Source organism: Gasterosteus aculeatus, chromosome 20 (assembly GCF_964276395.1).
Source record: "Gasterosteus aculeatus chromosome 20, fGasAcu3.hap1.1, whole genome shotgun sequence".
NCBI classification, from domain to species: Eukaryota; Metazoa; Chordata; class Actinopteri; order Perciformes; family Gasterosteidae; genus Gasterosteus; species Gasterosteus aculeatus.
In genome coordinates this window covers 5,695,524-5,706,059 of record NC_135707.1, presented here as the reverse complement: position 1 = coordinate 5,706,059, position 10,536 = coordinate 5,695,524, and the positions used below count along the sequence as shown (strand labels likewise).

At 38.0% G+C, this 10,536-nt stretch overlaps 1 protein-coding gene and 1 pseudogene across 2 annotated transcripts; both read left to right on the top strand.

Annotated features, from left to right (window-relative positions):
* The first annotated feature begins 1,729 nt into the window (after positions 1 to 1,729).
* On the top strand, positions 1,730 to 4,112 carry LOC144389459 (pentraxin fusion protein-like; annotated as a pseudogene). Its single transcript, XR_013453544.1, has 6 exons — positions 1,730 to 1,856; positions 2,070 to 2,134; positions 2,569 to 2,854; positions 3,046 to 3,101; positions 3,208 to 3,487; positions 3,951 to 4,112. The product of XR_013453544.1 is annotated as a pentraxin fusion protein-like (transcript).
* Positions 4,113 to 6,389: 2,277 nt separating this feature from the next.
* LOC120810394 (uncharacterized) lies at positions 6,390 to 9,938 on the top strand. The gene is made up of 6 exons (XM_078094647.1): positions 6,390 to 6,550; positions 6,813 to 6,877; positions 7,775 to 8,060; positions 8,267 to 8,421; positions 8,805 to 9,084; positions 9,647 to 9,938. Exons 2-6 carry the CDS (start codon positions 6,817 to 6,819, stop codon positions 9,792 to 9,794), a joined length of 930 nt encoding a protein of 309 aa, XP_077950773.1. The 5' UTR covers positions 6,390 to 6,550; positions 6,813 to 6,816; the 3' UTR covers positions 9,795 to 9,938.
* Positions 9,939 to 10,536: the final 598 nt, after the last annotated feature.

Genomic DNA, 10,536 nt, shown 5'->3' with positions numbered 1-10,536 from the left:
ACATTTGATGACATAAAATGATTAAAGCAACTAGAAAAAAATCAGCCAGCCTTTATTTCTTTGTCTGTTTCTTTCCATGGGACCTGTCATTAATCTGATCTGTCAATCACAGTTGCCCCGCCGTCACGCATTATTTTACTCTAAATTGACCATAATTCACTAAATGAACATCATGCAGTATTGAAGAAGACTTGAAACTAGAGAGTGAGACCAAGAATTCATGTTTACGTTTCCTGAGCGGATAAATCAAGAGAGAAGTACATTTTCTCATAGACTCTTAAGCATTCAGACTTCTTTTTTGCATCCAAACAAAAGTTTCTTAGCAACTGATTTAGTAATCGGCGGCGAAAAGTAATCTTAGTGACTTATTGTGTCTGAAAAGGAAGTATTACCAGACATATTTGTGAATTTACACTAAATAGAGTACATGTGAATTTTTTCTAAAAACAAAAGGCTGCCTATAAAAGGAAGATGATGCAATCTCTTTATATTCCAGAGAAAGTGGTAATCAAAATAGAATTACAGCTCTAAACTCTAGAAATGTACCAAAAGCCATGCTGAAAAAGCAAAGTAAAAGAAATTCACTTGCATACTTATTTCCCCCCTTTGTTCTTTGCAACCCTTTAACCTCTCAGTACATTGAGTAATATTTACTGTAATGAGAGGTTTAGCAAAGCTCAAGTTTCGTTTTTTTTTTTTTTTAAACAAAAATAAACCTTATCTACATCCAAGAACAAATACAGGTCCTCTGTGGTAATCTATCAATGAGCTGTGGCATGCGCCACGAGAAGAGGTGCACATAAATATCCCTGTGTGGTCCATATTCAACAAATGGTAAATGGACTCAAAGCGCTTTAACACTTCATGTCATCATTCAAATTGTGCAGTCGCTCGACTGTGGGTGAGTGAGGAGCACAAAAAATGTATAAAAAAAAATGTAAAAAATATATAAATCTCCATCTAAGCATTTTCAGCATTAACGGTAAAATTGTTTGGGTCAAATGCACAAGGAAGGCTGACACCAGCATTTTCCCTCACATGACCTCTACAAAACACACACCTGTTTGTCTTGAGTAACATCTTTCAGGCTGTTGCAAAACAACTGTACCAACTAAAAATATTTACAGTCATTTTCAATTAAAGTCTCAAAACTACACGCTTGGCAGAGTAGAACGTTTGTGAGAATGTTGTGTTATTGTTATAATATCAAATAGTATTACATATACCAGCATTTTAATCACAGCTGGTTGAGGCAGGGATATTGTATTAATATATTTTACACTGATAGTTTAATTTATAATAAGGCATTATACTTCCTTAATATATAATATGTTTAATGTGCAATATTTCTGCATGACGTTCATTGTAGAAGTATATGGTAATATAAAAAGGAGAAAATCATGTACCTCAAACTCACCTCAAACTGAGGTCAATATTATGGGTATTGAATGTGTGGGATCTGTGGGTGTGTGTTACTGAAAGCTCCTGGTCTCTGAAGGTGTGAGGGTCCTCATCAAGAGTCAGATAGATAATGTAAAAAAGTTAGAGAATATTTTTAAAAATAGTTATAATAAATCAAGCATATCAAGCAATCATGCATATAATGAATCAATAACAAAGTACCCCCGAACTCTTGCTTGGTGATAATGAATCACGAGTTTGGGGAAGGGAAATACATGTGCATGGAAGTAAACCAATGGGATGCGATTGTCATAAAGATGAATATGATCTCATTTCTTATGATTGGCTGGATACATTCAGCGAGACACATATAAAGAACACAGGACTTGTTTAGTATTCAGTTGTTTGGAAGGTCTTTTCTCTTCCATTGAATAAGCCGACGCTCAGGTCTTCAGGTAACACTCTTCCTTTCTTTGTTCCATCATATCATATTTCTCTGTCGTTTTCTCTTATCTGCAGATCATGGACAAACTCCCTGTGGATAGAATTATATTTTTATAGACATCCAACGTTTTCAACATTTGAGTTCTAATTTAGTTAGAATTCAAATATCACACTTATTACAAGAGCAATAATGAGTTAAAAGCTGTGTTATTTAAAACCACCAGAATGATGAATGATGTCGCTTTCCTTCTCCTGCTCCTCCTGGAGACGCGCTCGGCTTACGCTTACGGTAAGTTTGATCTACGAGTATGTGTGACGTGTTTATTGTCAATCATGACCGGGAGGCCCACGTAGGTCTGTTTGGTAACTAAGACAAGTTACTAATATTTTTAGGCAAATAAACTATTTTCTTTTCTTTTACAAAATCCTGGGACTTGTGTTCATAGAAAGCAATATTCTTTTAAAGATTCATTTTAGATGTTACACTGTAGTAAGATTGTTTCTTCTCATTTAAAAAATATAATCTTAACTCTCTAAAGGTTGCGCTGTAGGTGGACTGCCTTGTCAGACCGGCGTCCTCGTTTCTGTTAACTTGTCCGTTAGTTTTTTCTTTACTAGCAGTGTCTTGTGCTCTCAGCATTATTCTTATTAGTTATAATTAGGTGGGACTGTAAGATTAACAATTCAAAACAATCTTACTTTGAATCTTTTTTTATCTCACAGAAAATGTGGCCTTGCGTGGAAAGGCAACTCAGTCGAGCCGTTACTTCCACATTCGTGCCGCCGCCGACAATGCCATTGATGGAAACCGTAATTCTGATTACAATTCTGGCTCCTGTACGCACACTGAGGAAGAGAACAACCCCTGGTGGAGGGTGGACCTCCTGTATTCCTACACCGTCACCTCCATCGTCATCTCAAACAGAGCAGACGCCGCTTCCTTAAGGCTCAACGGGGCAAAGGTTCACGTCGGCAACTCTTTGAATGACAACGGTGCTGCAAACAAAGTGTAAGACAATTTACATACATATATATATATATATATATATATTATACGACAAGAATAACTTTAGGCAGGCGCCTCGCCCTCTTAGTGGTTCCCCTCATGTAAACACTGTCCTTTTATCTTCATGTTAATGGACGTTATATTATAATTTATGTCATGTTTTATTTTTCCTTGCTCTCTCTCCTCTCTGTTAGTGTTGGTACAATTGATAGAACTGATCAAGGAGCATTCTTCTTCCTACATTTTAAACGTTTTAAGTTTACATTCGAAGTTTAACTCAACACAAAATGAGTCATTTGTTTTATTTATGGAAATGCAACGAAAGAAAGGTAACACGGGTCACATTTGTTTTGCAGGAGAGAACCTGGCAGTCAGAGGAAAAGCCTCCCAGTCGTCACTGTATTCGTCTGGCCTTGCCTATAACGCCATTGATGGAAATCCTAACAGCAACTGGGAAGTCGGCTCCTGCACCCGCACAAAAGACGACGTCCACCCCTGGTGGCGACTGAATCTGGGAAAAACCCACAAAGTGTTCTCTATTAAGATAACCAACCGACAGGAGTTCAGTGAACGACTCAATGGACCTGAGATCCGCATCGGAGATTCCCTCGCAAATTTTGGCAACGACAACGCCAGGTAGTTTACGCCTTGTTCATTTATAATCTGTGTTTTAATACTTTATAATGTTATCAATTCATTTGTTGATTTGAGACCTTGAAAAAAATAAAATGGCAATTAGTTTAGTTTTTGTGGTGACAGCAAACATCAGCGAGATTGAAAAGTGCGGTTGCAGAGAAAAGAGCGGGAAACCATTCAAGAAACAAATCGCTGGCTAGTTAGCGAGGTAGCTTGTCCTTATTCGGGGACAATGGGACCCAGCGCTACCACCGGCTACCGGGCCGCTGCCCAACTCATGTTCTGCATGCTAGGCAGAATTAGCTTCACAAAACAATAAGTGGCTTCACTCAAAGCCACACCTTGGACGTAGTACATCACAGCCGCGCGTTCACAGGAATGCTAAATGCTGTTTACGGTTTCTTTTAAATGCTTTGTGCTGCTTTGTTTTCAGACCTAAAGTCATTTCTGTTTCTTCTGCCAGGTGTGCTGTGATCACCAGCATCCCAGCGGGTGGTGTCGGTGAGTTCCAGTGTAACGGGATGGACGGTCGCTACGTCAACGTGGTGATCCCCGAAAAGAGTATCTGACCCTATGTGAGGTGGAGGTGTACGGCTCTCCTCTGGATTAAGGACGAAGACGTTAACAGTACAAACCAACAATCAAAAATCATTTCTTTCCCTTTGAATTTTTTTTCATGGCACTACTGATGCGTATGCTTGATTTGTAACGCCGTTGTCTTTTCTTTGAAATGATCAACATTGTAATAAATTTCAATTATTTACACTGCATTATCTTTCTTATATGTTGGTCTGATGTCAATCGTTTTTCTTGCATTTGAAGTTTCATCCTCCAGAAGAGTAATCCATATTTGGCTTAGAATAAACAACACCTTTTTGGTTAAAAACTTTGGGCTTTACACTTCAATCTGCAGCAAGATGTCACTCCTAAAATATTCATTTATTTGAACCATGACCAAATAACCATTTATCCTGTTGGAAAAACTGGAATAATGTCATGACTTAGTCAGCAGGGCCTTTAATTAAGACAGCAGGGCATCTGTACCCTCTAACAATAATGACTGTCTATGTCCGCTTAGATGATAGATGATAAAAGACGTCTGCACTTAAAAGGTCTAGATCAGATCCCAATAGGTCAATTGCGATTCATGTAAAAATGTTAGAAAATGAGTAGACCGGCAATAACTGTAGAATATTATAAACAAATGGACAACCTGGTTCATGCATTAGACCATTTAATAAAATGCAGTTAGTTTACAGCTATGATTCTGAAACTTTGTTATCAATAAAGAAATGAGAATAATGCCTGTGTACCGCTATGATTTTGAAACTGTAACCAATAGAGTAATACCAATGCACAGCTATGATTGTATTCAATGTAATGTAATCAACCAAAATGCATGCATGTATGACTTGACACCACCACATTGACCAAGACACATTAAAAATACAAAGGACAATGAACTAGCATCCAGTGGAGTACCTCACTGCGCCACCATATTCTGTGAAAAACGCTAAATAACTAGTCAAATTGAACGCACCAGGAGCCAGTCACTATGTGGTAGTCAGTAATTGCACAAACTGGCGGATCCTAAGCTGACATGTTCACTTTTTAACACATCAGCCTTCTTATTTATTAATAATTACTTTTTGATCCACGATGTCCTTTGTTCGTCCGGAGATTCTTCATTTTTGAACACAACGTGACCTAGAGATCAGTTTTTCTTGTTTTTTCTGTGATATTTTTATCCAACTCTTGTGAGGTCTAGTGTCTACAGTCCCAAACCAAAGGGGCCGAGCGCCTTGACGAGTTTGGGACCCTTCAAGACCCCGAGCGTCTTAAGCGCTCTCTTTTTATTCTCTCTGCTGAGGGTTACGCTCCGTTGTGTGAGTGTGTGCGTGTATGTGTGTAAGGTTTACTTTGTGTTACGAGTGCAAGTTCAACTTTCTGCTGGATGTGTGTTACCACAAGTGGGATTAAAACTTTCCCTGCACTCAAGTTTGTGGTGATGTGTGTGACAGAATTATAGTCTGAGGGTTACACATGTGGTGAATAACCTTTCAGAGGGAGAAACAGAGAAGTAGCACTTTTGAGATGTTGAAACAGAGAGACGTGAAAAAAATGTGCACATTGTGGAGAAATCTATCAATCTGCAACTAAACATTTTCACCGTTGAAAACTCTTGAGTAACAAGAATCAGGCAGTTGCAAAACAACGCGACTGACAGCACTCCTCGAGTTGTTGGTTATATCTCTGTTTTACACTTTAGCAGTTAATTTGAACCCTGTTCTACCAATCCTCCTGCTGCAATGGGCCATTTGAATCCAGCCAGCCTGCAGAGGCCGTGAAGGATGTCCAGTAAGCAAAGACCAAAGGAGTACTCATTCAAATTACTTTTGTGAAGGTGAAAAATGCTCTGTGATACTCTGGAAAAGAAGAAGAAGAACTGATGTACTAAAAGCACAATAAAAGTATCAAAAATACATGCTGGACAGAGTAGCCTCGATTGAGTTTTATATTGTGATTCTATACAATCTTATAGATATTTGAGTATTTTAACATCTCAGCTGGTTGAGGTGCTTGGTGGTCCATTAGGGCATCATACTTCCTCCTTTGATAATGTTTTGACTGTGAAATCACAATCTGTAAACTAACTTTAGTTTTCATGCAAATGTAGCGGAGTCAAAAGTGCGATATTTCTTTCTAAGGTGTAATTAAGTAGAAGTATACAGTGGTATGAAATGGGAAAAATCATATAAAGTACCTCTGAATAGTACACCCTGAACTCTTGATGGGTATTAAACATATTGAATTGTTGTGTGTGATCTTTGACACACTTCTTATTCTTCTGAAATTGAATCACGAGTTCGGGGAAGGGAACTACATGTGCACGGGAGTAAACCAATGAGATGTGATTGTTTTGAAGATGAATATGATCTAATATTTTATGATTGGCTGGTTACATTCAGGGCGACACATATAAAGAACACAGGACTTGTTTTATGTCTCCGTTGTTTGGAAGCTTTTTATTTTCATTGAATCCTCGCGGTGTTGGGCCTCCAGGTAATGCTTTTTATTTATTTGTATAGATATGTACCTCTGCAGAATATGGAGAGAAATAATAGTTGTAAAGATAACTGTGTAATATCCTGAATACTAAAACTATGTAAATCTACTCTTTCTTCTGCTATACAGTAGTTACCCTGTGGATGAATCATATCTCATATCCATTCAACATTATAGTTATGATACAGTTAGAATTCCAATAGCACACATATTACACAAGTAATAATGAATTAAAAGCTGTGTTATTTAAAACCACCAGAATAATGAAACCCGTCACTTTCCTTCTCCTGCTCCTCCTGGAGACGCGCTCGGCTTACACTTACGGTGAGTTTGATGGTCACCTGGTGCACGTAGGTCTGTTCAATAAGCAAGAAAAGTAACATGAATATGTATGTAAATTAACATTTTAGCTACTAGAATTTTATCCTCTTTATCCAGAACTCTCTAAATGTTGTAGTAATGTTGCAGTAGTTGGACTGCATTGGCAGACCAACATCCTCTCTTCCATGTGGCTTATTAGATTTGAAGTTAAGGGAACAAATACAAAGTGCAACATGTTTCTGTTGCAGAGGTTGTCTGTACTTTGTGTTTTGTCTATTTGCATGTTTTTTCTTTAGTAGCTGTGGTTACCAAACCTTTTGTCTGACGTCCCACTTTGGAGAAAAAAAGACATTCATGCCCCAAAGACCCAACATTAAAAATGAATAAAGTTGAATTTCTAATTGAAATAAAATGTTGTGTCTGCTCCATCTGCTTTTTCAAATAATAGAATAAAAACATTTCAATCACTTTCAAGTAAACCAGATTGCTTTATGAGACAAAACATGTTGTTAGAGCAATGCAAATAAAGCCCTACGTGTGCAAAAAAGAACAAATACTTGGCAGCAAATAGATTTGTGGCTGTAATTAAACCAGTTTTTTGAATGTGTAACCTGTGCAAATAAAAACATCATTTTTGAAGATAGGTATCGTCCTTCTCATCGATATTCTTTAATTAAACTTTTCTTATCAGTATTAGTGGCTGCAAAAAGCCTGCTTTCCACAAGAAATCTTGTTGAAACAGATAGAGCCTGCTTATGTCCTACTTTATTTAAGATGGGAAGTTCTCAATAAAGTTCTTGAAGTGAATTAGTTCTGAACTTCCCCACCTGTAATAGCACGGCCCCACAGTTTGAGGAACACTGCTTTAAATCTCTTTTGTGTTTTTCACCCGTCTCGCAGAGAACGTGGCCTTACGTGGAAAAGCCACTCAGTCGGACCGCTACGGACATGACTTTTCAGCTGCCTACAATGCAATTGATGGAAACACTGATTCTAATTTCCATGCTGGCTCCTGTACCCACACTGACGAAGAGACCAACCCCTGGTGGAGAGTGGACCTGCTGCATCCCTACATGGTCACCTCCATCGTCATCACAAACAGAGCAGACTGCTGCAAGAAGAGGCTCAACAGGGCGAAGGTTCACGTCGGCAACTCTTTAGATGACAACGGTGCTGCAAACCCAGTGTGAGACAATATATATATAATATAATACAATATAATATATTTCGATATTTCCTTTTTTATTTTTTTTATTTTTTTTATTTAAGTATGGAGAATTCCAATTTCAAGGAAAAAAAACAAGCTTGTCTCTTCCATCTTCATGTTGAAGGACTACAAGTATGAATGAGATCCATGTGATGTTTTATTTCTCATTTATCTCTCTCTGTTAGTGTTGGTACAATTGATAAAACTGATCAAGGAGCAACGATCACTCTGACTCTCAATAAACACGTGGAGGGACGTTACGTCACGGTGGTTCTACCAGGATCAGGGAAAATCCTCACACTCTGTGAAGTGGAAGTCTACGGGTACCGCGCCCCGACTGGTGAGCGTTTAAGCTGTTACTGAAATAAATAATATGAAACCAGTTTTTATGTTATACATTTTGTTTATTTTCAATTCTTAAACTACATTTCATCAAAAATAATCATATTGTTAATTGTGTTTAATAGTCTTTGTGATACCTCCTACATCATACCTTTTTATTTTACATTCAACCATTACCTTTTTTCCATTACTTATTTTTCCATGACCTTTTTCCAACCTAAAATAATTTACTTTTTAAATATATTTTTTTGATCCATTATTTTAAAACTTTTTCTACATTTTAACCTAACATATTTAGATTTATTTTAAAAACCTTTTCTGACCTTCTATTTTTAGAATTCTTTCTTCCATGACACTAAAATATTCATATTTGTCTTGCAGGAGAGAACCTGGCACTGGGAGGAAAAGCCTCTCAGTCGTCACTGTACATGTTCGGCGCCGCCTATAACGCCATCGACGGGAATCCTGGCAGCAAGTGGGAGGACGGCTCCTGCACTCACACGCAAAACAACGTCAACCCCTGGTGGCGACTGGATCTGCGTCAAACCCACAAAGTGTTCTCCGTTAAGATAACCAACCGAGAGGAGGACGCCGAACGACTCGATGGAGCCGAGATCCGCATCGGCGATTCCCTCGCCAACTTCGGCAACGACAACGCCAGGTAGTTTAGCACGTGTCCACTTACCAGCCAAGGTTTCTTCTTTACACCTTTAGTACATTAGGATTCTCTATTTCAACCCAACTTTTTTCCTTTTTTTTTTAGCCACAGCTTTGATACAGATTATAATATAGACATTTTGCTCAGACATTCATTTTATCCTCAATCATTTCTTCCTTTAACTTTTCATCTAATGTCATCATCTGATTAAAAATACTGTTCTTCCAAAACATTTCATTAACAAAAGAATCACATTGCCTCATTATTCTTGCATGAAAGCAGTAAAACCTGTAGGATGATAACATCCATCGTTGCTTTTACTTTGTTAAAAGAAAAGGTAATTCATGAAATACTCTAACCATCAATTATGAACACTGAACAGCTGAACTGTGGAAGAAATCGCTCTTCCCACAAATACTAAATGCACCTCTTTTCATTCTGGCTTTTGTTTTAATGTTTGTATGCTTCACTGCTTAAAGCGCCTTTTACCTGCTCTGTGTTCTTCATCAGAGCAACAGAGACCAAACGTTTTTGGACCTAAAGTCATTCCTGTTTCTTCTGCCAGGTGCGCTGTGATCACCAGCATCCCAGCGGGTGGTGTCGGTGAGTTCCAGTGTAACGGGATGGACGGTCGCTACGTCAACGTGGTCGTCCCCAGGGAGGAGTTTCTGAGCCTGTGTGAGGTGGAGGTGTACGGCTCTCCTCTGGATTAGTGACGTTAACAATACAAATCAATAATCAAACATCTTTTCTATACTAAATTGTAACAGTCATCCTATTGTGAAATTGTTTTTATTTGTAAGGCTGTTGAGTATTTTTGTATTGAAATCATCACTATTAAAAACAATTAAACCATTTACACTGATTTTTTTTTTAAATGTTATCATTATGTGCCTGATGTTTATAGTTTTTCTCACATTAAAATGTTCATCCACCCCACAGTGCTGCGTTTGACACCATTGATCATAACATCCTGTTGGAGAGTCGAAGATTTGATTGGCATTAGGGGAAACGCACTAAGCTGGTTAGAGTCCTATTCATGTTTATCAATGATGCGGTCTAAAATAAAACAGGAAGTGAATTCAACGACACCATGACCCGGCACATCCGGCACTGAGTGAAAACAATGTGCACTTTTTGCAGAAATCTGTCAAAATATGCAACACTTTCACCTTCATGTATCATTCAGTCGAGCCATGAGTAACGAGAATCAGGCTGTTTCCAAAGAAAAACTGACTCACTGTGTTCCTCCAGTTGTTGGTCTTATATAAGAATTGATCTACTAAAAGCAGATTTAATAAATATATCAAAAATACATGCTGGAAAGAGTAGCCCCGCTTGAGCTTTAAATTATTGTGAATGTATAAAAGCGAATGGATATTTGAGTATTTTAACATCATAGCTGGTTGAGGTGACGGGTGGTCACACTTCCTCTTTTGGTAATGTTTTGATTGT